The 27439-nt window shown below is 50.8% G+C and overlaps 1 protein-coding gene across 1 annotated transcript in view; it reads right to left on the bottom strand.

Moving 5' to 3' along the window:
- Positions 1–1510: 1510 nt before the first annotated feature.
- Positions 1511–27439, bottom strand: part of LOC118794273 (trinucleotide repeat-containing gene 6A protein-like) — a 38311-nt gene continuing 12382 nt past the window's right edge. The window contains exons 4-23 of the mRNA XM_036552491.1: positions 21755–22050; positions 20108–20155; positions 14534–16912; positions 12207–12413; positions 11104–11273; positions 10825–10902; positions 10416–10467; positions 10164–10306; positions 9064–9186; positions 8305–8424; positions 7587–7664; positions 7291–7486; positions 6604–6741; positions 6003–6164; positions 5137–5274; positions 4281–4373; positions 3492–3704; positions 2947–3017; positions 2579–2718; positions 1511–2196 (exon numbers count right to left, since the gene is read on the bottom strand). Coding sequence (XP_036408384.1) covers positions 1821–2196; positions 2579–2718; positions 2947–3017; positions 3492–3704; positions 4281–4373; positions 5137–5274; positions 6003–6164; positions 6604–6741; positions 7291–7486; positions 7587–7664; positions 8305–8424; positions 9064–9186; positions 10164–10306; positions 10416–10467; positions 10825–10902; positions 11104–11273; positions 12207–12413; positions 14534–16912; positions 20108–20153 — 4923 coding nt within the window. The 5' untranslated portion in view covers positions 20154–20155; positions 21755–22050 and the 3' untranslated portion in view covers positions 1511–1820. The remainder of the gene's footprint in view (positions 2197–2578; positions 2719–2946; positions 3018–3491; positions 3705–4280; positions 4374–5136; positions 5275–6002; positions 6165–6603; positions 6742–7290; positions 7487–7586; positions 7665–8304; positions 8425–9063; positions 9187–10163; positions 10307–10415; positions 10468–10824; positions 10903–11103; positions 11274–12206; positions 12414–14533; positions 16913–20107; positions 20156–21754; positions 22051–27439) is intronic.

The following is a 27439-nucleotide window of genomic DNA, read 5'->3' as shown; positions in this document are numbered from 1 at the left end:
ATGATTTATTAATATTGTAAGGAAACTTCAAATTTGAACACAACCCATCTGTACACGTTACAATCATAATCTATTTGTAAACAGTTAAAAGCCACTTGACTTGTTGCATCTTGGAACAGTTTGACTCAAGGCAATGAAATGTGGGCAACTTCTGCACTGTTAAAATATCGACCAAACAAGATGTTTTTTTTTTTCTTTTTTAGCTTTTTTTTTTTAAGGAACACCACTAGTGGCAAGGAGAAAGAGTTGCAAACGGCATATCCGCGATTATTCTGACATTTAAAACATTTCTCATAACAAAAAGTGTGATTCTGTGAGCCACGTACTTGGCTACAGTGTGCATAGTTACGAATTTCTGCTTTTCTTATTAGAAGTACAACAGTAATATTTGACAGTCAGAGCAAAAATAAAGTAAAATAAAACACTGACCCCACTCAATGGGAATTAAGGGAAGAATAAGGACAAATATAGTGATTCAGCAAAACCATCCTCCACTCATTAATAAAAAAGACAGCATATCTGAAAGCAGTATGTAGAATATATCCAGCTTAAAGCAGGTATTTGGCAGAGAAAAACTTAGAGCGATAAGTAGTTTCAGTGCTGAAAGTTGGATCTTCCTACAGAGACTTTGTACGTGAGGGGGAGGGGGAATCTGGGTAGTATTTCCTGAGAACCATGCTTGTTATCTAGCAGATGAGTGGAATAGATTTAACAAAAAAAAAAAAAAAAACAACATGGCAAAAACACTGATCAGTATTCCCAGAGATAAAGCTTTGTCTTCATCCTCAATATATATTTTTCTCTGTTTTTTTATCCATGTAATTTTAGTTTTATGCTTTTTTTGTATGTTTATTGTTTTTTTTTTTAAATCTTTTTTAAAACGAAGGAAGAGTAAACACACCCCCCCCCCCCACCCCCTCAAAAGTCTGTAAACAAGAGGGCACAACATGGCCCCTCCGAGACACAACGAAAGCCTATTTGAAAGTGCTGTTCCCCCTGGCTTGCATCACAGGTTTTTGCAAATCACAGCTGCTCCTACAGTCTCCTGTGCTGCAGAGCTAAACTCTTTAGTTTAGTTTTTAAAACACAAAATTGGTGCAATACTATTCTCTTTTTTTTCTTCGTTTTTTCTTTTCTCGAACGTCCTCAAATAACTCTAAACCAGCGGTTATATCATAATTGTTTTAAACTCCTCAATACCACGATAAGGTAGGCGTACGTCAAGGCGTAGCAGAGTGCGCACGCTTTTTATTTTTTTTTGTTTGTTTTTTGTTTTTTTTTTTTTCTTAAGAACATCCTTGAGTAAACAACTACGCCGGAAACTCTCGGCTCCCTCGATATTGCAGATTATACTGAGAGGAAAAATAAAAACAAAACAGACCACATTCAGTGCAAAGTTAAAAAAAAAAAAGCTCCAATACTCCAACACTGTCAGCAAACGAACGCAATAAAAATAAAACAAAAATAAATGGAATTCAAACATGATGAATAAACATTTAAATGAGCTCGTCTGAAGCAATTTTTTTTTTCTTTTTTTGTTTTTCTCCACACAAAGAGCGCTACCTGGAAGTGTAAATATATCCTTTCACATTATAATATTGGCCAGCATGATTCAAGTATTCAAACTGATATGTTTTGGGCTAAAACAGAGTGGAAAAATGTGCAGAAAGAACGTAACTTGTTTCCACAGGTTGACCCCGTTTTTTTTCTCGTGTAGGTGAAGAAAGTACAACTAGTGCCATTTGTTTTCTTATCTTATTTGAATTATTAGTTGTTACACACTGAGGTCACAGTTCTTAAGTCAGAAGGTGAAAGTTGTACTACATGGTGTCCCCACCTCCTGCCAAGTGGTCGACAGGGAGGAAGGAGTTGATTGGGGACGGGCTGCTGATGCCCCGCCCCTCGCCGCCGCTGGGGCTCCCCCACAGGCTGGCGGGATAGCTGGGCGAGCTCCAGAGGGAGGAGCCATGGAGGTCGCCGCCCCCGGTTCCCGACAGCCCAGCACCGTTCCAGTGATTGGGGTCGGTGCGGCTGGGGAAAGGGTGGGACCCCTCGATGGAACTGATCCGGTTCTGGGCGGCGCCCAGGGTCTGCCAGTTGGGCGGGGAAGCCATGGACTGACCTTGTGCAAAGAAACGGCTGATCTCCTCTTCGCTGGCGAACTCAGCAAGAATAGTAGTGTTCCCTAAAACGCACCTGTGGGCGACACAGCAGAGCAGAGGTTAGCGTTAGCAGTGGGGCTACACCAGTGAAGCATGCACGGACTCATAATGAAGCTTTTCCAGGCTCAGCGATGGCTGTGGGCATCTCCGCGCTGGCCGCCTGAGGCTCTGTCGTTCAGGTCCAATTGGTGACACTAGGAGAGAGCCTCTGTGCGGTAACCTTTTCTACAATGACATCACCGTTCTGAAAACTAACAGTGCCACTCAAGCACGGAGACACCCAGAGCCCAGCCGTTCTCATCATCCCCAACATTAAAAACTCCGCTTCAGCACCGGCGCAGAGGGAGTGTTGATCTGGGGCCACGATGCGGGGCGGCCTTTCTCTGCGGGGGCGGACAGAGGGGTGTCACACTCACATGTGCAGAGACTTCTGCGCCTTGGCTGCCTCCTCCTTGGAGCTGTAGCACACGACGGCGTTACCGTGGGGCAGGTTCAGGTGGAATGTTATCAGTGGACCGTGCTGCATGCACAGCGTTTTGAGAGTGGAGCCGTCAATCTGGGGACACACGCACACGAACACGTTTAGACCCCCAATGGGGACACTTACACCGGAAACCCGTCCATGGGCACAGACCAGGTTTTCATACAGACAGGGGTGGTGTCAAAATATTGCATTTGGGGACACTAGCAGCGGGGTTGTACAGTGTATAGTAAACCGTCAGCAGCTGTAGGGCAGCGTGTCTGGGGGCCTTGTGAAGAGAGGCTCTGGATTTGGTGTACCCACCTGCGGTGTGAGATTTTTGAGAACGAGCCAATTGGTTGTTCTTCCTGAGCTGCTGTCGCCCCAACTGGAACCTGGAGGGTGAAACAGGAAATAAACGCTTTACAGTGACACTCCTCCCGGCCCAACACTGGGGTTAATCCAGAAACAACCTGAGTTCTGTACGTCTGGTTTCTTTCAGTTTCACACTCATGTGTCCCCGCAGGGATGAAAAGATGAAGCCAACGAGAGCTACTCTCAGTGGGTGTGTGATGATGCCTTTAGCTGCTCCAAACTGGTCTGCTAATTCCCAGATTCCCTCAAGAGGCCTGTCCCTGGACCAGATCAGGGTAGTTTAATAGACCACTTTTCCCAGTTCCACAGTCCGGGACTGTGAACCAGCCCAAGCCAGACTGGACTGGACCAAGCCAAAAATGGCGGTACAGTACAGTGACGTTTGATTGCATTGTACAGCGTGCCACAAACAATAAACTGAGCAGAGTGGAATAAATCGGAACTAAAGTGGTAAAAATACGAGGCTCCTTCGGGCTGAGGACCGATGCACTGACCGGGGGTGTATCTGGAGTCAGAGCCCCAGCCCCCGAGCCGCAGGGGGGCGCTGTCCCAGGACGAGGGCTGCTTCTGGCTGGTGAGGCCGGGGGGCGGGCGGGACGGGGCAGAGATGCCTTTCGGTGGGAGGGGAACCTTCCACAGCTCGTGGGCCAGAGAGGTGTTGGCGACTGTTCCAGGAGACCATGTGTTTTTGGAGTCGCCGCTTCTGGCTGTTTTTTTTGGGGGGGGGGGGGACAAAATGAATGCAGTCATGAGCACAAACCTACTGTATGCTGCACAGGCATGGCGGTTTTAGGTAATACATGGTGTAGGCCACCGGAATTGGAGGGTTTTGGGGTTTTGTTCCATACAGGGAAACTGACAGAGCACCTTTGAGCAAAGCGTCTGATCTCAACTGTTGCTTTAAAAGAAAAACGCTGAGGATATTTACATTTACATTTATTCATTTAACAGACGCTTTTATCCAAAGCGACTTACATAGGTTATAGTTCTTTACAATGTTACCCATTTATACAGCTGGATATTTACTGAGGCAATTGTGGGTTAAGTACCTTGCCCAAGGGTACAGCAGCAGTGTCCCAGCGGGGATCGAACCGGCAACCTTTCGGTTACGAGTCCTGCTCCTTAACCACTATGCTACACTGCCGCCATATTTCACACAAGTCTACCTGGACATCACAGTAACACTGTTGGCACAGATTAGTCTTTCAGGATCAAGGTGTAAACCAACTAACTTGATATGTGATGCACTCCTAAAGCAGAGCGTCTCGCTGCCTTGCACTGACCTGAAGTGCTTTGTGCTGGGCTGTAGTTGGAGGCACGCATGGACGACCAGGCACTATTAGAAGGCAGCGTGGTGTTCAGAGATGAGGTTGTCCCTGGAAGAGTCACAAACGGAACGCCTGCATCACTTTCCTGTCTGCCCCACCGCTCAGGGTTCATCTCGAGCAGCGTTACAGGCTCTGACATTCCCATTCAGAGCCATCCCCGACTTTGAGGATGATGGAGGCTAAAGGGGTAACCGCAACTTACTCTGTGGCCAGAGGATTACTTCTTTACTACTTTTTTTTTTTTTTTTGCTTCCAACTGGTCAAATTAAGTGATGTACAATTACAGCTGTGCATTTCTGCATAGCTTGCAGAACATCACGTGCTGTCCTGTTAGCAGTCAAATTAAGATAAGATGCAACACGTATTAGTTAAATAAAATAGTTTTAAAATGAAATACTCAGTATATAAAAAATGTCCCAATCATCCATCCCTCAGTTGAGAATTTACTGACACAAGAACGAGTGGATACCGCTGACCCCGATGACCACAAAATCACAGTATTTTACCTCCATCTTGCTCAAAAAGATAAGCTTGACTGTTTTAGTAAAAAACCAAGTGATTTGAGTAAATATATAAAAGAAGAACAGAGGCACCACACGTCAGAGAAAAGTCTTGAGAAAAGTCTTGAGAAAAGTTTACCAGTGGTTCACAGTAGTGAAAAGAACTAATTGTGAATGAGCTTTAGAAAGGTACCTGGCTCACAGACAGCTTACATTGTGAAACCAGAAAAAAGACTCGGTCTGGACATCAGAATTCCAGCTACAGAATTTGGTCGTGTGAAACCCTGAGAGAGGTGTTGTTTGAAACGTACCATTGTTCCGGTCCCTGAGGTCAACGTCCCGGACAGTATTAATGGAGAGATTATTAACAACGCTTCCAGGAGTCACGTAAGGGTCAGTCTCAGGGTCGATGTTCGGATATCCTTCCCAAGGCTCACCCGGGCGAAACTCTGAGGAGGAAGGAGGGGAATGCTTCTTTTAGGGCTGAGAGCTCGGAGTTCCCACTGCTGGGATACACCCCAATGATCAACACAAAAAAGAGCTCAAAAAGGCTTGGCTGGTTTGCTCTGGAATTATATCTAGACTACTGAGCCAATATTCGTTCCAACAGCAATGTCCTTGACTTACAAGTACAGAAGGTATGTAAGCAAACATTCTTCTGTATTTTCAAAGTAACATTTATTTAGAGATGTTTCTAGCCCTAGCTTTAGGAGGAGGGACAGGGACATCCGTCTCTTCACACTTCCACCTCCCCCTTTGACCAGGCCAGTGTTCCAATCACTGCTGTACCATCCATGATCCCAGCCCTATATGAACAGCTCGTTTTAAAGAGGCCCTCACAAACCAGAGCTGCCAAAACATCTAATCCAGTGCACATTCAGATAAAGTTCAGGGAAAAATGCAAATTGTTACATGTAATGTTACAGGAAAATGACGAGCTGATCTCATGTTACGTTGTAATGGAATAACGAATGGAATTCTTCTGCACAGCTCAACTAAACTCAAGTTAGCTAAACTAAACTCAACTAGCTTCCACCTACTTTAGTGGTCTTTGACCCCCAGCTGTGTTAGCATGATTACAAATGCTCTGAATCCAACTGTGAGTGCCCGTTCAAATTTCGATATAAATGAGAGACCACAGGCGCCCTCTCCCCCCTTGTGGAAAAGGCCGGCTCACCTGGCGGCCAGGTGACGCTGCCGGAGCCGTGAGGCGATTTGGCACGGAGGGGCCAGCCGTCTCCCACGGACCCGGGGGGGCTGACGGGGGCGTTGCCGGAGCTGATGAAGTCGTGCGGACCGAAGAGGGAGTCCTCCAGCCTCAGCGCGGAGGAGAGCGGACCTGCGGTCACACACAGAGGAGGCTTTCACACTCTGCGACACCCGCATCTCTCATTACAAAAGGATCTGGGCTCATTCCTGGGCGGAGATCGAACCCAGGGAAAGTGTCTGCTTGGACGGCTAGAGTTTTTTTTTTTTAAACCAGTTGGCCCTTTCAGAGGCCCACCGACATCCAGCTGAACACTTTCTCTGAGGTTCATTTCCGAACACTAGCTGACTTTTTCTGGGAAAGTTTAAGCTTCAGTTAGATGTTGAGTGACAATATGAAGGTGAAGCCCAAAGTGTCCTACGGGATGGACTGCCAAACACACCAAGCAGTCACGTGCCAATTCGCAACCAGCAGCGTTACTATGATACTGGTTGCTACAGAAAGAGCTGTGCTTTTTTCTGCAAGCGAAAGATACTCTGTCTGTGAGGAGCAGGGTGTGAGCGTGACTTACCAGGTTTGCTGGGGTTTTGATCAAGTGGCGAGTTAGCGGAAATGTCCATGGCTATCCACTTATTCAGCCGGGACTGTGGCTCTTTGAACCCGACACCACCGATGTCCAGACTGTTTACATTCAAGTTTGAATTCAAGCCTGGTGAGAGAAGAGAGAGAGAAGTGGAGAAAACCCAACAGGATCATAAGAGGCTCCTCACTCCAGCCATAACTGATGTGCTGCACTGCGCCATCATCATCTAACACGCGGACCAACTAAAGGACTGGAACTGTACATTTTTGTGACTGAGCCCCCCTGAGGGGAAGTGTTAAGCTGAGCGTACCAAATGCACGTCAGCTCGCCTTACAGGGCTGAATGCCTTAGATGGCCAACCTGGCATTTTCCCTGGGGTTTATACTCTCCCAGACTGACCCTGAATGCCTTTTATGTACCCAGAACATTAAGTATAAAATCAATAAACATAAACAGATAAAATCAATTCTCCCTGCAGTTTTTTTGATTGGGGGGGGAGCTGTATTAACTGCACATTCAGATGAAGGAGACAACTGTGCTCAAATTGCCCAGCCCCCAGAGTGCTGTTACTGAGACACTATGTACCACGTGTGCGCGCACACGCACGCGCACACACACACATACCCCTGCTAAATAACGGGATTGCAGTGATCACAGATCATGGCGGGGATTTACCTAACGGGTAGTTATTGAACGAACTGAGCGTGCTCTGTCCCTTCTGCAGGTCTGGTGCATTCTGGGGCATGAAGTTCTCCAGGTAGGACTTGAAGCCGGGCTGGTGCAGGGACGGCAGATGTGGGGGGGTCTGCGGCTTCATCAGGGAGGGGTCCAGGTGGCGGGGGGGTGGCGGCATCATCTGCTGGGGGCGGCCCTGCGGGAGACACAGCGTAGCGGCATGTGAGCGTGTGACTGGCCTACACGTGCACGCAGAGGAGTGAGATCTGAAGTGGACAGAGGATCGGTCTCCCTACCTGTTGCTCCTGTTGCTGCCGGACACCAACAGGCAGGTTTCTCTGGCTCTGCACCTTCTGCTGCTGTAGGAGGAGGCGCTGGGGGGAGGCAGGACACAGACTGAGTACGCACTTGACCCAGCCAAACACTAAGCACTTCAACAGATATTTTCAACGGACAATTAATGTCATTCACAGGGCCCTCTCCTTCGCTCCACCGGTTTCAGCACTAGTGACAGCTACTAATGAAGGTTGTAATCAACTGCGAAAATAGTGCATTTTGTTGTAATTTTTCCTATTAAGGCCTGTTAGTTACAATATTCAAACTATACGACATGCTGGTGCACACTAGTGAACTATTACATTGCATATGACATTATTGTCATTTAGCAGACATTTTTGCCAGAGTGGCTTACATAGGTTAAATTTTTATCCATTTATACAGCTGGATAGTTACCAAGGCAATTGTGGGCTAGACACCAGCTTGCCCAAGGGTACAACACCAGTGCCCCAAAGGGAAACTGAACCAGCAGTCTTTCAGTTACGAGCCATGATTCTTACCACTACACTACTCTGCCCATTGCAGAGAGAAAGATGCATCACATGACGCTCCTGTGCTCCAGTGGGGGTAATTTTCCTGACAGCTGGTGCTTCTATTTTACCAATGATGTAGATGACAGCCTCACAGTAAAAAGCAGGGGGGGTGGGGGGGGGGAGAGAAAGGAACAGTTGGCAATACCTGCAGCTGGGAGATCTGGTTTAGCTGGGACAGCTGGTTCAGCACAGCCACCTGCTGTGCCCCGAAAAGAGGGTTCATTCCGCTGTTACTGAGGGGGTACTTCAACAACGAGGCTGGGACCTGGGAGACGGTATGAGCGGCAGCTCGTTAGCTTAGCGACGAACGGGCCAAAACACAACCACTTACTCGCACGGAAAAAAACAACCGCAGTGTATTCACATTAGAGGTATAAATTTAGTCTGTTAAAATGACAACAATAAACACAGCGAGGCATGTAATATCCCAGTGGCCCTGTATTGGTCAAGCAAACACCTATGTGATCTACCTTAAGCCTACAGGGCAGCTGCTCTGATTTTTTTCCCCATCTGATCATCGGCCATCTTATAATATCAAATACTAACATCAATACTACGCAAAAGCCGTTAGCTAGACACTTCCACAGTTAACTGCTGCTGCCACTGTTCAATCATTCCTCTCCATCTCCAATCGACTGAACAAGAGCTGACGTTTTAGTTGTATTACACCACATCTGTTTGCGACATTTTATCACAGGACTGAGGTGGTCCACAGCGATTTACTTTCCAATTCTACAGCTATTTATTTTATAAGATGCTTCAGCTATTTCCATTACAATCTGCTGAAATCCAGGCTACTCCGTATGCATTACTCCCCCTGTTCCGGTGATGTGTACATGTATACAGCGTGTTAGTCTTGAGAGCGAGTGGACGCCGGGGAGAGACGCGGGTGCGAGCGCCGTACCTGAGAGGACAGCAGGGGCGGAGGCACTTGGGGGCGGAGGGGGGGTTGGGAGGAGCCGAGCGGCGGCTGGGCACCTCTCCCCTGCGCTCCTGCTCCGCCGCCGCCGAACACGCTGCTGACATTCTGCGGGAGGAGGGGGGGAGAGAGCGCGGGTGAGCGAGGCGCTAAACGCGGGTAAAATGGACAAACGTCCCCCGGCCCGTGCCAGAGCCAGAGCAGACTCGGGTCAGGTCAGTTTGGGGCGGGGGTGTCTGGCCGGAAAAACCGGGCCGACGTTGGGCAGCGTGCCTCTTGAAGGCGGGGAGGCCAGTGCCAGGGTACAGTAAAACGTCGTAAGCTGCCAGAGAATTAGAAAGTGCTAAGCTTCAAAGGCGCAGCAGCTTCAATTACCACCTTCCTCATGCGGTACCTTGGGCTGCTCGCTGCATAATTATCACCAGATTACCTTGCAATTATCATTTCACATGTGTATGTAATTTGAGCCTGGGAGTAATGTTAGGCTTTTTAGAAACGTTATTTGGAACTTTGAAGTGCTTCATTGGATGTTACAGGCATGAATGAAGTGGCTAGGCTACCAGGCTGTTTTTGTGTAAGAACTTTTATTTCCTGATGCACACACACTGTTTTGAATGGACGAAGGAAAGAATAAACACCGCCTACCTCCTTGACCAATTAACGCAGCCCTCCTCCTCCCCCAGTTAAACGCACAAACTTATTTTTGCTCTCAAACAGAACATGTTCAATGTTTCAGGCAAGGTTTAATGGTTTCCCATGCTTGTTTCACACTGACATGCACACACATGTTAAGCTCATTTCCCCCTCATACGCAGGCATGAGCACCTGCATTCTGTTTTGGAAAGAGAGCACCTAAACTGACTGAGCCAATCAGGAGGTCCCTAGGATCACCCTGACTGACAAATAATTTTCGTTGCACCATGAAAGAGGACAGAGAGCAGTATGGAGGGAAGTCTTATATGCTCGACATGGGAATGACTGGTTCTAACCCGCGCCTGAAGCGTGGGCCGGGGAGTCCAGGGGGCGGAGCCTGTGACGGGGGCGGAGCCTGTGATGGGGCCAGGGGGCCGGCGCGCCGCACTGACCTTATCGAAGTAGGAGCCGCGGTCCATGGAAGACTCTTTGGGGATCTGGTGGCGGAGGCCGGGGCTCTTCCCGATCACGCCGTTGTACTCTCCCATGTTCAGCATGTGTTTGTCCAGGTCCATGCGCTTGTCCCCCAGCATCCCTGCGGGAGAACGCCAGCCGTCAGATAAAGCACAGACACTCTTCTGCAGTGGTTCTGAGACAAGCGCTGCCCAGAGGGGTTAATGTGTTTAAGCAGCCGTGGCACGCACCTCCGGGCATATCCATCTTATTGCACTTCAGGGCCTCCTCAGGAGAGTCCCTCTGCAGACGGAGACAGACACACCGAGCCGTGAAAACACGCACACTCTCCCGCTTCATGTCCGAAAACCCTCGCCTGGTTACTTTCCCCGAGATATCACACAACCAAAACACCACTACTCACAAAGGGGCCAAAGGTGAACCCCACCAATAAAAACCTATAGTAATAAATGACAGCAATAAACTTTTTTTTTTTTGCGCTTCTCCTGGGCACGGCCAATTAGAACTCATAAAATGGGCAATAAAAGTAAATATAAACACCAGTCATAACAGTGCCCTCACACCCACGTTAAAAAAGATACAAGCTATTTCAGTTTATTCTATACTTATAATTTCTTTCTTAATTTTGTGAGTACTCACAGGGAAATTCATACTGTTGAACTGCCTCACAAACTGGTTCATCCAGGCATCATCCTGCTTGCAGACTCCTTTATTGAGCTGGAAGAAAAGCGACACGCCAGTGAGCTCTGTACCTCCCCTGCTGCTCTGCTCTGCATGCTTTCAGCTGGCCGAGGGGTACACAGACCCCCACTGCAGAGGGAACCCCAGGACCACTAACATTGGGAGCTTCAGATTCTTTTAAAGCATTTAGCAGGGAGACCGTGCTCTATGTAAGATAAATCATGGCCTCGCGCTCACCTTCGGGGGCATCTTCTTGGTGTAGGACCAGTTGCTGGGTGGGTTCGACTCCTGGGAGGAGGCGTTATTGCTCCACATCCCGATCTCCACCTCCTCCTCATCCTCCCAGCTGGATCCCTGCATGGAGACGTCCTCGCCGCTGCACCAGCTGTCTTGCATAGGTTTGGGTCCTGGACCCGCGGGGATGGGGATGGGGGACAGGTGGAGGAGAGACACAACGCTCATTCGTTACAGCGCACGCCGAGGCCACACAGAAACATTCATCCGATTTGTGTCTGGGAAACTGCACTGTGGTGTAGAGCAGCGTTTCCCAACCCTGCTCCTGAAGGCACACCGTCCTGCATATCTTCTATCTATCCCTGCTCTACCTACCTGACTGAACTCATCAGTGGCACTTTTGATTAGCTGAGCACACCTGATTTAGTCAAGCAGGAAGGATACATAGAAGATATGCAGGACAGTGTGCCTCCAGGAGCAGGGTTGGGAAACACGGGTGTAGAGGATGCTGCTGTTGGAATCTTAGGCTACTTTTGGTCTTGCATGAGATTTCAGCCAAACCCAGCCCAAGTCCCACAGCTGCAACCCTGAACCCAGCATGAGTCCAGGATGCCAAAGGTTCATTCTGCACATGACTTTAATCATGGGAATCATAAACATGATGCTGGAATGGCAAACATTTAGAATGAAACATACAGTGTAACTACATTTAACACTGTTATTCTTATCAAGCGATAAAGGAGGACAATCCTGAACTGTACCTCTGACATGTAAACAAGCCACATCTTTGTTCTATTTTATTTTTCTGAGTGTGAGCTCATGTAAGCAGGGCCAATATCAAATTGGTCAAAATACAGGAAGGCCCTGATTACAAGGCATCGCCCCCCACCCCACAAAAACTCCAACAAATAGCGCTAATCAATGGTGGGAAAATGAATATTTCCTCATATCCCACACAGGGTGTCAGCAATCTGGTGGCCTTCCTGTTTATAATCCAGTAACAAGGTTTTGAATGTGAGATGCAGTTAAGCTGCTCTGGACAAGGGGCCTGAGCCAATGAAACCACAGCATGCTGCTGTTCCTGGCGCTTTGTGAGCCCGACTCACCGTGCTTGTGTTGTGGCTGCTGCCTTCCCGCGGCAGCGTCCCAGCCACCCGTGCCGGTGGTCTCCCGGCCCGGCTCCTCCCAGCTCGAACCCGTGTCCATGGGCTTGCCCCAGGCCGACGTGCCGTTGTCGACGGAGACTGGGGGCCCCGCGGGCTCTCCCCATGATGACTCCGCCTTCGGGGCCGCTCTGTACGGCTCGCCCCACCCTGCAGGAGAGAGGACCACAACCCTGTCACCCCAAATGCAGAGGAGTGGGCGCGTCTTCACTGAGGGGTGGGGGAGGGGGGGGTGGTTTCCCCCAGAAAATCAAAGATTGGTATGCTTCTTATTTCCAAAACAGTTGGTGTATTTTCCCTCATGTGATGAATCCAGCGCTTAACACCACAAAGCAGGTCACCTGAGCTGCTTACAAAATCCTGCCTGCTGGCTACTTACTACAGTGAATTGAGCTTTCGTCATTTCTTGCAGATTACAGTGAAAAAACCCGAGTGCCCCTGGCCACTTCATCAACAACACATTTATGTAGCACATTTCTGACTCAAATGTATATTTTCATTGTTTCAGCAACTCAACTATTTTTGCCTTAATGCCTTCAGCATTGATCCTACAGTAGGCATAACTGCTTCTTAAAATATTTTACAAAAAAATTTAACATTTGGTTGTCACAGACAGAAGTAGAAATAAATTATACCAACTGTTCAAGGATCGAAACTACACACCCACATTTTATTTCATGGTGGAATTCCCCTTTAAACTCAAAGCGATTACTGAAATACGCATTGCTACAATGTGTCACCCTGTGGCGAAATCCAGCCGAGATTGAGCGGTTGAGGAAACTGAAATCGCCGGTTTCTATTTTGGAAGATGCATGACAAAGGTTCTGACGTGACCACACCCGCAGGAGTGAAGTGACCACACGCCGTCCGGTCCAAGCTGCGTTCTTAGATAAGCTCTCATGTCTGTGGATAGGATACGCAGCGATTACCTGAAATAGGCCGAGATCCTGCTCTGGGATACTGAGCTAAATGAAAGCGCAGCGCTTGAAAGAGAGACAATTTGTATGGGATTACTACATGGCGGATAAACAGCCTCTAGCTGGGACGAAAAGCCCTGCGTTTTCGCACTGTAAACAAAGAAGATTAGCAGCGTGCGTGCATCTCAGCCACAGTTCCTTAACGCTGGTTGGGAATTAGGTGCACTTTGGCCGAAGGGAGTCCACTGACCCTGCCTTGGGTCACGCTCCTGTCCCCATATAAACAGGCTTACGTAAGCTGTGTTTACCCCCGGCAGCTCTCCTGATATTGCAGCCCCCCGGCGTTTGAGCACGGGGGGGCATTTCATCCCCCCCCCCCCCCCCCCCCTTGCACGGCTTTCGGCCCTGAGCCGCGGGCCCCGGATTCCGCCGCCAAAAATAGCCCCGCTGCTGCGCGCCTTGCTGCTCGGGTTGCCACCATGTGACCTTGCCGCCCGCTGAGGGCGAAACCCGAGCCCCGGTTCTCCCGCTGCGGCGTCTGGAAGCAGTCAGCCCCCTGACCCAACCCGCCCCCCCCCCTCTGAAACCCATGCATCAGGCGCAGCTTCTTCCAACATTGTGCCCCCCGCCCCCCCCCCCCCGGGATCGCCTCACTAACTGATGTCCTCAATTAATGGCCCCAGCTAACGCTGGCCTCCATTAAACTGAGAGACGCTGAACTCACCTGCTGCTCAATGCCCTTTACCCCGTGTGGGCCTCTTTCTGTAAACCCAATGGCTGAGGGCTCCCAGAAATTTACATTTTGCCAATCAATCATTTCCTACAAATTTCACACACAGCTATGCGTTTTTTATTGAAGAACCAATTGTTTGGGTTTGCGTTTGAACAGATTATTCACATGATCCGCCGCCCCACAAATGGCCTGTATGCGTTAGGACGTGGGGGGGGGGGGGGGGGGGGGGTTGGGTGCGCATCTCTCCCGATACAAACCAACACTACCAAATGCAGCAGGAACGCACCGAAAGCACAGACTGTTCAGAGCCTATTGAGAGCAGCCATGTGACTGTGGACAGCCCTGCTACCTTTGTTAGAGAGAAACTATACGCGCTCGGGATATTTGTTTGCTTTGGCTTTAGAAACGCTCTGGCCTTTCATGCAGCGGACAAAGACTTTGTTTCAGCTTCTGAAGAGAGGGGAGCGCAATCAAAGCTCGGAACATTCCAGAGGGGTAACGTAACCCCTGTCAGGGTGCCGGGAGGCTCGGCACGAGGGACGACGTGGGGGGGAGGGGGATGGGGTGGTGGTTGTGTGGCGCAGGGCGCAGAGGCCTGGCCTATAGAGGGGGGCGCTTACCTGTGCTCCCGGTCTTCTCTTTCGGGGTCGTCGCGGCAATGGTGGGCGGGGCCTGTGGGTGGCTCGGGGGCGGTGCCAGCGCGTCCTGCTCCGCCCCGCTGTTCTTGTTCCACATGTTGACGCCGCCGTAGTTGTATTTGCTGGGGTCGCCCCAGGCCGAAGTGCCGTCGTCGATCTCCATCTTGCGGCGGATGGACTCGGGGGACGGCTCCTCCCAGCCCGTCGAGTCCTCCTCTTTGGAAGGGGCGGGGATGGGCCCCCCCAGCCAGCCCGAGGGCTTGCCCGGCTGTGGCGGGGCGCCTCCCCCCGATGGCTGCCCTACCCCGCCGCCCTGGGGCTTGCTCCAGTCGGGGGACTTGCAGGAGCCGGCGGTGTCGCCCCAGCTCGAGGAGGAGTGGCTCGGATTCGGGGGGTCCCCCCACCCCGGGCTCTGACCGGTGGCTGCGGCAGGCTCGGCCCAGCCGGTCGGCTCGTTCTTGCTGGGCTTGCCGCCCCAGGTGCCGCCGCGGCCCGCGTCGCCCCAGCCGGACCCCGAGCGGTCGCTGTCGCTGTCCCAGCTGCCGGACCCCATCCTCTGGGGCTCGCCCCAGTGGTTCCCCCGCGACCCGTCTCCCCCCCACCCCTCACCGCTGGGGGGCGCGTTCCATCCCTGCTTGGCTTTTTGTGCATTGCTCCATGTGGAGGATTTGTCTTCCTTGCCGCCCCACGATTGATTGCCTTTGCCCGCTGCGGAGGAGTCGTCCTCCCAGCCCCCTTGCCTGCTCGAGCCTTTGGTGTCCCCCCACCCGGGTGTCGTAGGGGCGCCGCTGCTGTCGGGGCCCGGCCCCTCCCCCCACCCGCCTGAGCTGGTCGCCTGGGAGACGGGGCCGCCCCAGCTCGGCTTCCTGTCGGGGCCGGAGGTGCTCGCCAGGTCCCAGGCGGTGTTCTGCCGGACAGGGGTCTGGCCCCAGCCGCTGTTGGACAGGACCCGCGGGTCCAGGTCGGCGCGGGACAGCGCCAGCTGCACCTGCGCCTGGTGGTTGCCCTTCCTGCGGCTGCTGTGCGGGCCGTCCCGTTCCCCGCGGCCGGCGGCGGTCTCCCCGCCGCTCTTGCCGGCCCACGAGCCGCCCGCTGCCGGAGCCCCCGCCCGCGCGCCTGCTGCGCCCAGAGCGTCGTCCTCCAGCGAGCGCCAGCCGCCCGCCCCCTTCCTGCTGTCGCCGGAATGCTGACCATGGCTGGGCAGGGCGGTCCACTCCCCGCCCGACATCTTGGCGTTGGAGGACGAGGAGGAAGATGAGGAGGAGGAGGAGGAGGACGAGGACGACACGCTGCCCCACGGCTGCGGGATCCCCGAGGGGCCCCCACCGCCCGCCCCCCAGGCGGGCATGCTTTGCAAGGCCGCGGGCCCTTCCTCCCAGTCCCCGCTCGGCGCCTCTGTCCCACCGCGGCTGCCACCGCTGTGACCCTTGAAAGTGGCCGGTCCACCTGCTACAGGCTGCGTTAGAGTTGTGTTCACAGTGTCGCCTGCCGGCTGGCCAATCGGGGCAGGGCATTGGTCTGCGGAGTAATTAGTGGCGGGCGGAGCTCCCCACACGGCACCGTAGGGCCCGGCGGCCGAGCCCTCGGCGGGGGCGCCGTTAGACAGAGCGGCCTGGAGCGGGGGCGAGCTCCCGGCGCCGGCGTGCCAGCCCTCACCCGCCTGCACCGAACCAGTAGAGTTTGGTAAACTAGAGGTCATGGTGTTAGTAGTGTTATTTGGTCCGTGGGTTTCAGTGTTAAGGTTCTGAGGTTGCCCGCCGGGCGAGGCCTTGCTTGTACCGTTGGTTTCGGATTCGGATTCGCCTCCCTGGAGGCTCCCCCAGGGGGCGTGGGCGGAGACACCCGCCTTGGCGTTGGCGCTCTGAGAGTGAGCGCCGGCGCCGCCGTTCCCCGTCCCTTTTGCCGCCGGCCCCTGGGGGCCGGGCCCCAGAGCGGGCCAGGCACCGAGGTTGGCATCTGGGTTCAAAGTGCTTGGATTCACGCCTCCGTTGGTTGCGGGCCCGAGGGCGCCCCAGGCGCTGGGTTTGCCGCCGGCGGCCTCCGCGGGGCAGGCGCCCCACGCCCCGTTAATGCTCCCGTTGGCCAGGCCGCCATGGCCGTTCTCCTGGACGCCATCGCCGGCCACGCCCCCGGCCGCCGTCACGCTCAGGTTCTTCTCGGACCCGGAGCTGGAGGCGGAGTCGGCGTCGGTGCATTCGGAGGCCAGCTCAGGATCGCTGCCGGTCATGGAGGGCCAGGCTGCCTCCTTGTCGTGGCCGTCTACGAGGGCCTTGCCCCAGCTGGTGTCCGAGTCGCTGCCGGGAGAGCCCGAACTCCAGGGGGAGGTTTCATACTGAGAGCCCAGACCACTGTGATTCAGATCTGAGGGGAGACGACAGCACTCAGGTCAGCAACCACACGTGGACCACCACAAGCGCCCTACTTACACACTGATCCCAGGTCAGCGATCAGGGCAACTGTGTGACCCAACCAAGACATACAATATAAATGAGTGTAAGGAATCTCATGTCTGCAGGGAAAGTGACATAACCACAGTCCTACTGACCTCTACAACAACCTACAGAACATTACATTATCTGTGCATTTTGATGTGTGAGCTTCCCCATGGTACATCTAAATCTTACTGCAACCACGACGAAGACAAGATAAACTAAACACACGGCCCTTATAAGGCCAAACCGTTCATGTCAGTGTGAACTGAAACCAAAAGTGCCTTTAGAGGTGAAGGCAACCACAAAAACAAGACATTGCTCTCCAAAACTTAAAAACACGTCCATAGCGTGAGACAAACAATACCGCTGCTAACATGATGCTGAGTATAAAGCGTTTAATTTACGCTTTAGAAGGTAAAACAGTGCTACAGATACAAAATAACTAACTGCAGTAAAACAAACTGAAGAGTGAAAACCCTGACATGTGAACAGTTTCTCACAAATTAAAGGTTAGATGAGGTGGTAGACTACCTTATGTAGTCTGGGGTTCTAAAAATACCCAAATCTAACAGCAAAGGAAAATCCAAAAGGCATGAATAAACTAAAACACCCCCCAAACTCTGCTAATCAATCTCTGAGAAAATTGAGATATTTAGACATTCATTTTTTTTCTCTACGAAAGCAATCAGAGATCAGTGATGTTCGGCGCAAGTGCTCGCTGATCTACGATCACAGTCCTTCCACTTAACCCCTCCCCCCCCCGAGCCCCCTCCACAGTCTGCACAGCGACGGCACCATTTTGTATCCGCGGCGGGATTCCGTCGCGTTCCAAGGGGGCGGGGGAGGAAAGAAAGGACGCGCCTGCCAAAACCTACTTTCCTTTTGTGTTTCGGTGTTCGCTTTTTTCCCTCAAATTAATTGACTTCTTATTTCCAAAAGTTTTTCCCTGAAATTCAGTGCAATAGATCCCCCTTAGCCCCTCCCAAAAATCACTGACCTCCACCCCCCCCCCCCATCCCCCTCGTCATCTTTTGTCTCCCCGTGCGACTGCAGATTAGACTTCCATATTTGTGCTAGCCTGCGCTTGCTCTCTAGCACGCACTGCAAGATGGCTGCCAAGAGCCTCTGTCCCCATGCCAAGTCCGGGAGCCGTCTCGCTGCCTGGCTCGGCGAAAGAGAGGCTCGCGGTGACAAAAGCGGGATCTCCCCGACATCGGACACCCCCTCCCCGACCCGCCCCCTGCCCCTCGCCCCCTCTTTAGATCGGTGTCTCGCTTCGGGCGGAGGGCGGCGGAATCTGCACGTGCGGTTCTGAAAACCCGCCACGTCCGGAGAGCCGCCGGCCGCCCGTCCCGCTGCAGCCGGCCGCCCGCGAGCTGGCGCTGAAATCCAGCCAGGAGAAACGGCCGCCGCGGTAACCCTGACGGGGACCCACCTCTGCTGGCTGGCGCAAACGGGGCGAGGAGTTTCGCGGCTCGCATTGAGGGGTTCTGCTGCTCCCGCTGCTGGGCTCGGAGGCGTTAGAAAGGTAGCTGCCACGCGCGCCCGTGTGGAGCGCATTCTGCCAGACCCTGCAGAGACTGCAGACTCGCCTCAGCATTTTACCATCCACAGGCAGAGATGCTTTCTGCTACGTATTCTAATTACGCGCTTGCTTCACAGAGCCAGGTCGGGCTGCTTTACGCTCCTGGCACATTAACGCATCTACCCATCATACTTTTACACTGACAAATACCTACTGAAACAGTACGGACTGCCTTGTTCAAGTGCAAACCGGACCGGACCCCATGATTACAGGTCCAGCTCTTTAACCGCAACATTACACTGTCTCCTGTATTCTGCACATGAGTCCAACAGTTTGAGCCTGGATGTATCATATGCGGATTTGTACTCATTTCTAGGATTTTCCTTCATGTTTAGAATGGGACAAACTGGCCCAGAGGTATGCACTGCACATGTATCAATGGTCAAAATAAAAAACCTGCACAGATGTTACCAAACCGGACATCCAGTGCACATGGTTATCCATCCTAAGAGCAGTGCTTTTGAAAGCAGCACATACTTGACAGAACAGCAGGCAAATGCAGTTGCAAATGTGCCAACTGGCCTCATCAAATGCAAAGAATCAACAGGTATTTTATTTGTAAGAGGTCAGTGCAAGAGTCAATTGTTTTTACTGCCACCTGATCAAAGGCTTTTTTCAGATTCTCCTGTCAGGTCTCTGGCACACCGGCTATCAACCTCTCACAAAGAGACCAAGAGACCAGCTCCTCCACACACACCCACCTCCATCCCAAAGGCTTAAACCCCCATTTTAGAACCAATTTTTGTACTGGTTCTAAACAATGATTCTGGTGTGATAACAAGAATAGGCTGCATTGTTCAATAGGTGTTCAATTAAATAATGCTTGCAAAATGCCCATAATCCATTGGCTGGTCATAACATTGGTAATTTTCCATCTTACGATTTGAGTGAACAACTCAACACGACACTTACTCCGCAGTGAACTGAACTGTTTGATGAAAACAATGTTTTATGTTTCACTGTCACCTTTTGGAGATCATCATTCTTGCACATAATGTGCGTTTAGCACTGGAGGCATTTAAAGCCTGAAAGTCAAGTCTGCTTTCTGACCAATTAAAAGCAGAAATTCTCCATTATTACTGTTGGGATGGCACAGTACTTAACAGGCCGTGTACTAACACCAAAGCTTTTATCCACGATCTGCACTCTAGTGAATGAGGCCTGCCGCACATTAGACTACAAGGGCAAGCCCCCTAAATTGCAAAGTCATTTACAACTTCCTTATAAATGGAGCAATTAACTGCACTTCACAGCAAACACTGCTACAGGAATGTTTTTGCCACATTGCTCTCCCAGATTTAGTTTGGCGATTCCCCGAAGTGGACTCTAAACAACATATTTTATCATATTTAGCAGATTTTATCAGATCAAATCCTGGTGACCTCAGAGGTTCCAACAGTCTCCAGAGTGCAAAGGTTGCCTTCTAATCCTGGCCGACTCGATGCGGGCCAGCCACACCCACAATGCAGTACGATGGCACAGTCACAAGGTGAAGAGGCCAGCGGGGGAAACCAAGAGGCGAGATAAATTCGTAATTACCTGTCTGGTTATGGGAGTGGCTGACCAAATCCCGTATAGGAGCCATGCCTGCAGGACAAAAGAACAAAGAGGTCAGACAGAGACTTGGGCAGACACAGAGATGATTGGGGTGACTTGAGATCAACATCCTATGCTACAACAGGTGTTAGGAGATAGCTCATGACCTGGCACAAAGCTGAGCTGCCATGTGGTGTAGCGGTAAGAAGCAGTGCTCGTAACACGAAGGCCGTTGGTTCCATTCCCTGGTAGGGCACTTCTGTTGTACCCCTGGGCAAGGTGCTTAACCCGAACTGCCTCAGTAAATATCCAGCTGTATAAATGGATAACAGGTGAGCTATGTCAGCTACGCAAGCTGCTCTGGATAAAAGCACCTGCCAAGCAACTAATGTACTGTAATGTAATGCAGATCCAACATAAAACTGTGTTCAAGCACACAGGATTGATTGGGTCCAGGGTCACAAGAATGCATTTTAACCTGCTGACTACTTGACCATGCCTAACTAGACAATATGATTCAAAACCCTGTCTGGGAAGAAAAGTGACAAAGTATCTAGGAACTCCAGTATGCACGCAGATCTAAGCAACCATTATACGCTTACTGACTTTAATATAAAACCCACTTCTAAGAAACAAATTCAACGGAAAAAGCCCCAGAGCCAATCATTCATATACTGAAAAAATACCAAATCAGAACGGAGCGGGGAAAATTCTATCCCCTAAACTTAAGTTATCCAAGTGCAATGAGGAAATTTTGAACCAGCACATAGGAAATGAATTCAGTTTAGTCAGAAGTGACAGCCAAATACCGCAATGCCTCTGGCGACAGAGGGTTAGCCTGTCATAAGGGTCCCTGTCTAGTAAAACCACTTTCGCTTCCACTTTCGTCTTCTTCCCAAAAGGTTTCACTGAAGCCATTAACTACAGAGGCTCTGCAACCAGCTCCAGGCTGAGTCTCTCTCTCCCACCAAACTCCCTCACTGAACAGGAGGTCACATCATTTATAATTGGGGGGTCTAAATCCTCTGGTTGCATAATTTGCATCCTTATTGGTGTCAGTGGGCTTAGAAACCAAAACCACTCCTGCCACAAAGAGCCGCCTCTGACGAGAGCCTCATATACTGAAAAAGACTGAATGTAGCCTCTGTTTAACAATCCCCTGGAGAAGAGCTGCATTACCTAAGCAATGCCTCCATGCCTGTTTTGTTCAGATGTTCCAAAGACCTTTGACCTTGCGAAGACATGTGGTTCAGGCAAGAAATTATGCTCAAGTCAAGGGGCCACAAACGTGATCTAAAATACTATTTAATCACTGACGCTAAAAATTCAGAACGAACAAAATTCAGCATGAATTGTTTTGCAATGTGTTTCTGAAGAGAAATCTACTGGCTGCAGACAGGGGATGATGCTTCCCATTATCGTATTCAGTGTGATGTCACAAATAAAGACAGGCAAATGCAGTTCTGCAAAGGTGTGGATGTTGTGAAAAACTGAAGGCTGTTCTAAAATTGAACAAATTGTTTGACTGGTGTGCCTGCTAGTAAACAAACAGGTATTTGCTACCAGGGTTTAGAGCTAGTTATTGTTTACCGTCATTTTCAGTTACTGTGCCTAAAGCCCGTGAGGACTTTGTGGAGATGCCCGCTGTACCTTGGCGGTGGGTATTGCGCAATTCAGAAGGAGCCCCTCGCTGGCTGGCAGAGCGCCCCCTGGTGTCCCCACCTGTGGCGGGATGGTGAGGGGCTGGCGGGACTTCAGCGGGTGCTTCGGTTTGTGCGAGCGAAAACTGGGCTGGACTTCAGAGGGCGGGTGTGGAGGCAGGGCTTGGGGCCAGCTGACGGCTTGGGCCCGTTCGGCATTTCTGATGCCGCTGGTTGCTGTGGGAGGTCCTTCGTTTGGGTCAGCTGGCTGTGACTGGCTGAGACTGGCCCTGATGGGGTCTGGCACTGAAAGGCAAGGAGGGGAAACTGGTGAGAAGCTGAAAACAGAAAATTCAAACAACAAAAATTATATGAGCTGGTAGGTATATTTCTGCCCACGTATATATACATAGAAACCGTTTCCAAGCCGGTATGTTCAGAAAAGACTGAGGTTGTTTTCATTCCGTGAAAGCATTCAATGAAGGCACTTTTAAAACAATGCAGAAGTGCACCACTAAGCTTACTGCATTTGTGAACACTTCTGGACTTCAGTGGCATCTGACTGCTGTTTTCAACATGTTTCCAACTGCATTAATGCGAGGACCAAACCTGTTTCAGCTCACAGTGCAACAAGAACCTCGGCTGCACATGTTAATCACAACACCAGAACTGGAGTCCTGACCACAAGACTGCAGGTTGAAATCCCTGGTGGCACACTTCACTTGTAACCTCGGACAGAGTACTAAACCTAAACGGCTTCAGGGAGTGTCCAAATGTACTGAGGTAACGCATGAGGTGGAAGTCTCTTTTGCAAGCCTCCCCGACTTCGCATGAATTACTGACTATACGGAGTTATGAAACTAGACACTATCTGCTCATACAGTCTGAGATGTTATACCTCAGATTTGGGGTGTGGTACAAAGGGGCGAGAGGTTAAGTGAGGACAGTGAGGGAGTAAGAATAATACAGTAAAGGTCATCTAAATGTTAAGTGAGCAGGGGCAACATACTACCCTGATGATCGGGCCAAGCACATAGCTCCATCCAGAGAGAATGTGGACAGGTGGCTGGTGACAAGATGCTAGAGCCAAATGACAGCTCCTCGGAGCTCAGGTACTCCTCTCTCGGAGAGTCGGTGGAGGGGGGCACCCTGAAGTAAAACGATACCCCATCGTTCCTGGGGGGAGGGGGTGCGTTTTTCGCATGGTGCCATTACATTAAGGAAACGTAGGTGCCTCAGGTGCATTTAGCCACTCTCTTGCAGGATTCCTCCTCCAACATCGAGGTACGTACGCTTGCAAAATGACCTGACAGGCACTCGCAGACACTGGAGCGGGAAACTCTAGTCGCCGATTATATAACGGCATTTGGACGTGGCCTCGCTCTCTCCATAGCAACGGGAGCGCTTTGGAAAGCAAGCAAAGAGGTAATCTACGGGCAGGAGCCCCGCGCTTTGAAGAGCCACCATAAACAACTTCTAAAAGGGATACAGGGTGGCGCGAGTACACGTCAAACCCGGGGAATGCGTTTAGCTGGATGCACCAAACCGTCCACGTTTCTGCCTTCGCATGTTCGATCGGTAAACACTTCCCGGATAGGTTCCCTCTGAGCCACTCGCTGCCGCTGATCTGGAGTCCCTCCAATCGATTCCCAGCCCCGATCAGCCACGGGCTGCGCCTTCCAGGGCAGCTAATGTGCCGCTCCGGCTGCCTCTCACAGAATAGCCCTGGTTGCCCTTTCAACAGTACAGGCACTACCAGTTCCCAGAGTGCTTGGAGCATCCCCCCCCCCACGCGGAGGGGTGAAATCTGAGAATAAGTGATCGCTGCAGTCAGGCATGTCCTGCCGCGCGTTTGTTTTGGAAATGCCCGGATAATCAGAAAGCACAGAGGGCTGGAAATCTGGAAGGTGTTCAGAGGGAAGAGCGTTGAGGCTTCACGGGTTTGCTGTGGAACCTGTGAGGGTTTGTGCAAGGCCTGCGCCGGTGCGCGGAGGACGCGGGACAGCATACTGACAGCTGACTACAGCGGAGATAAAAAGCTTCCTATCAGCATACCGGCGCGATATGCGAAAAACAAAGCGACTGGTTCTGGCAGTTGCTGGAGCGGCTCCAGAGCACCGCTGAGCTTCCTGCAGCGCGAGAGCGCTGCGTTAACTCTCGGGCTCGTCTGTGGGTTTCACTCGCATCTTGTTTATTCACCACCACCTCTGGCAGGGGTGGAGGGTGCTCGGCGGAACTGTCCTCGTTGGGCCAGCTTTTCAAAATCGGGAGATCTGCACGCACGTGAGCTCCATTGCCACATCTGAGCAAGGCCGTGCGAGCACCAGCTAATTACAGCATGTCACCAGCTATGCACCTTCTTACAGACTTTCAACACCCTGCCCCCTCCCCCCAACTCTCCTCTTCTCACCACCCCCCCTCCATGCTCTGTCATCTCTCTCACTCTGCCCTTCTCTCTCTCTGGCTCTCTCTCCCCCTCCCTCGCTCTCTTAAAGGGCCCGGGGGAGAAACGTGCCTTAAACATTACCTGTACTTTAACTTTCAATAATCCTTCAGCATGCATATACATATATATATATATATATATATATATATATACTGGTTGGCACTTGAATTCACTTGAAATTGTTTCAACTGCAGCCGAAGGCAGTGGGTTCTGCTGAATGCACCAAATATCCTAAAGGTAACAGGAGCATGAGCCTGGTACACTGATGTTTCATTTGTCCCACCAATCACTTTCCCCCGGTTTTAACTGAGTATGTACACAATTTCCCTGTATCAGAGCCACTCACTCTGTCTTTTAATCCACCTTGCTTTAGATTTGAGCTACTCTGCTTGCTGAATGCCCTCCCTCTATGGCACCTGTGATTCAGTCTGCTGTTCAAATGGAAAACGCAACACGACTAAGCTAGAGACGGCTGTTGCTAAATCCATGCGAACAACCACTCCTGTGTGTGAACCTTTCACTGCGCTCTGCTCAGTAACAGGTCCTCGCTCCGGCTCGCTTTCAGTACAAGGTGCTATTTATAAACCTGGAAAAAAAACGTTCCTTAGTTCTCACTCACATCACTCTGTTCCACTGTTCCTCCAGCTCTCAGAACATAAAAAAAAACACCTTCTGCTCTTCTGTCCTGAGGTCACAGGCAATGATCCCCCACAGACCAGTGTGCAAGAGGGCTCGAAGAAAAAAAAAAAGAAGAAAAAACGAAAATAACTAATAGTAACAACAATGCTAACGGGCGCTGCCACCCGACGGCACCGTGGGCCGACTGTTTACGTATCCCGTCTCCGCTTCGCCCCCCAGCTCGCAGTTTTTCGCGAAAACATTCCGGAGACCCGATGTTCCGTTTCCAACGGTGACGCTTCCCACTCGATTTCATTAGAAAATAGCAGCGCGCGGTGTCATTTTACTGCTCTGGGGCAGAGCTGTGCCAGCTCCGCCTGCCGCCTGAAGTGGGGGGCCCCCGAGATCATCTTAAGCGACTGCCTGGAGGGGAGGGGAGGGGAGGGGAGCGTCAGGAGAGAGGAATCCTGTCTACAGCTACCTGCAGGTGTCTGCTGCAGACACAGCGTGCTGAAGCACAGAATCTGCCACTCTGCGCAGAAAGCGGGCGAGTTCTACACGCTGCGCGTATACCGCGGGGCTCGCTTTGCACGCTTCTCCTCCTCCTTATGTCGCACTGTTAGCCACTTCCTGTTCAGCGCATAGAGGTGCTGGTTGTGGAATGACAAGCTACAGGAAGTCACGTCTGCCGCTCCGCGCATGCCACGGGGCCGGGGGGGTTGGGGGGCGATACTGAATGAGGCAAGATTCCCCCTGACATGACAGCAGAGACATTTTTTGGACTGATGAGGGGGTGGCTTGAGCAACACTGGGATAAAATTAACTCATCTGCAAAGCATTCGAAAGTGTAAACCCCCCCCTCAAGCTGCTAGCACAAAATATAATTGTCCATTCCCCATACTCCCTCCCAAATTTTGCCTTTTTGCAGCAGCTACATTTGCTAAGTTGTTAACTGCTCAACATGGCTTGCCAGGTATTTACAACGCATGGTACGTTTTGACAGTGCATTCCTACTTTTACACAAGAAAAAGAAAAACCCATTCCAACATCACCCAGCCAACCAGCTATGCTGCATTATCTAATTTTCAATCATGAGGTAACTTGCTGTATCAACTACACAAAGAAAAGCTAAATGCATCAACGGTGAAAAACTACGGCCAGTTACTGCAGCTGGAAGTAATCCAAACCGGATCAATAAAACGTCAAACCAACAAGGCTAGCCAGCCCAATGCTTCAGCTGCAGGTCCGCAACCGAAATGGCTTTATGAATAGCTAGCTAACAGTTTGAAGGAGTAAAGCCAGCAAACATCTTTGGTCTCGAAGTCAGGCATCTTTGACTCGTCCTCCCATGCAGCTAAGGTAATATTTACATTAAATGCACTTTTAACCTTGTCATTCACTTATTTTTATAGATAGCTAGCCTTGATCAGCACTTTTCGACTGTTATAACAAATGGCATTACAAGCGACCAGTCCACCTCAACAGGAGCGACACACTAAATTCTGCTGGAACACCATATCATAATTATCAATAATGTCTGATAACCTTGTCTAATTAAATTTTAAAAAGTTGTGTGGCAGAACATGTTAGCGTCCAAAGAACACAGTGGTCATCTTCCAGCTACCGTGACCCTGAGGCCACAAGGAAAAAGAAACTTGGAAGCGGTCTCCAAACAATCACAGAACCCACTGGCTCCTGGACTGATGAGATCTGAAATGGACGGCTGTTTTACAGCGCTGTCCCTCATGGTGCGGTGCGATCTGCTAACGCGGTGCAAAGGTGCTTGTGAACATTCTCCATGGCTTGCTCACTTGGCATGCACGTTTTTAAAGCAGTCCGGCTAAAACAGTCCAAACCGAAAGGCCGCTCAGTGAGGCAGGGCAGCTTGTCAACAAACAGAGACCTCACGACCGAAAAAATGTGGACTCGAATGGGATCCCAAACAAAAATAGCAATGCGTGAGCTTGCCTTTGAAGCTAACGACAGACACTGCTAACCGCTCTTCCCTGTAACTTATTCAGACAATTTTTTTTTCTTCCCCCAGATGCATATTAAACAAGCCTGCTATTGATTACCATTTTGGACTCGTTTGTTTTACCATGGATTTGATCATAATTTTTTTTTTTTTTTTTTACCAAACATCAAAACGCATAAGGGATACACCTAGAACAAAGTATTGTTTGCAAGGTTTGCTGCATTGTTGAGCCCGCATAATAACACCAGCACTGCATAACTGCATAACCCTTTTTAAAGTCAGATGATAAACCTTTTTAATAAAGAATGAAAAACGGACGCAATTTAAGATGCACGGAGAGTTTTCATTGCAAGAACAGCCCATGCATACACCCTAGAGCGTGATCTTGTGTGTTTACGTTTATTAAAAATATTGATGTTTTCATAGAGAACAAAAGAAACACTCATAACGCCAACTTATTGTCCCGCCCTTCCTTCCCGCTGTCACAATGTCACAAGGAAAAGCCAATCGAATGAGAAGACGCCTGCCGAAAGTGCCCCTTGGGAAAAATGGCAGGAGAGGTGGAAGGTCGCGAAAACTTCGCCCTCTCCTTCACCGCCTGTGGTCCGCGCCCTCCTCTGTAAACTGTGAAAACAGGAAGCCGAGATCGAGAGCGC

This window comes from Megalops cyprinoides, chromosome 19, assembly GCF_013368585.1.
Source record: "Megalops cyprinoides isolate fMegCyp1 chromosome 19, fMegCyp1.pri, whole genome shotgun sequence".
Taxonomy (NCBI): Eukaryota; Metazoa; Chordata; class Actinopteri; order Elopiformes; family Megalopidae; genus Megalops; species Megalops cyprinoides.
The sequence above is the reverse complement of the archived record's forward strand: the minus strand, read 5'-3'. Positions and strand labels throughout refer to the sequence as shown.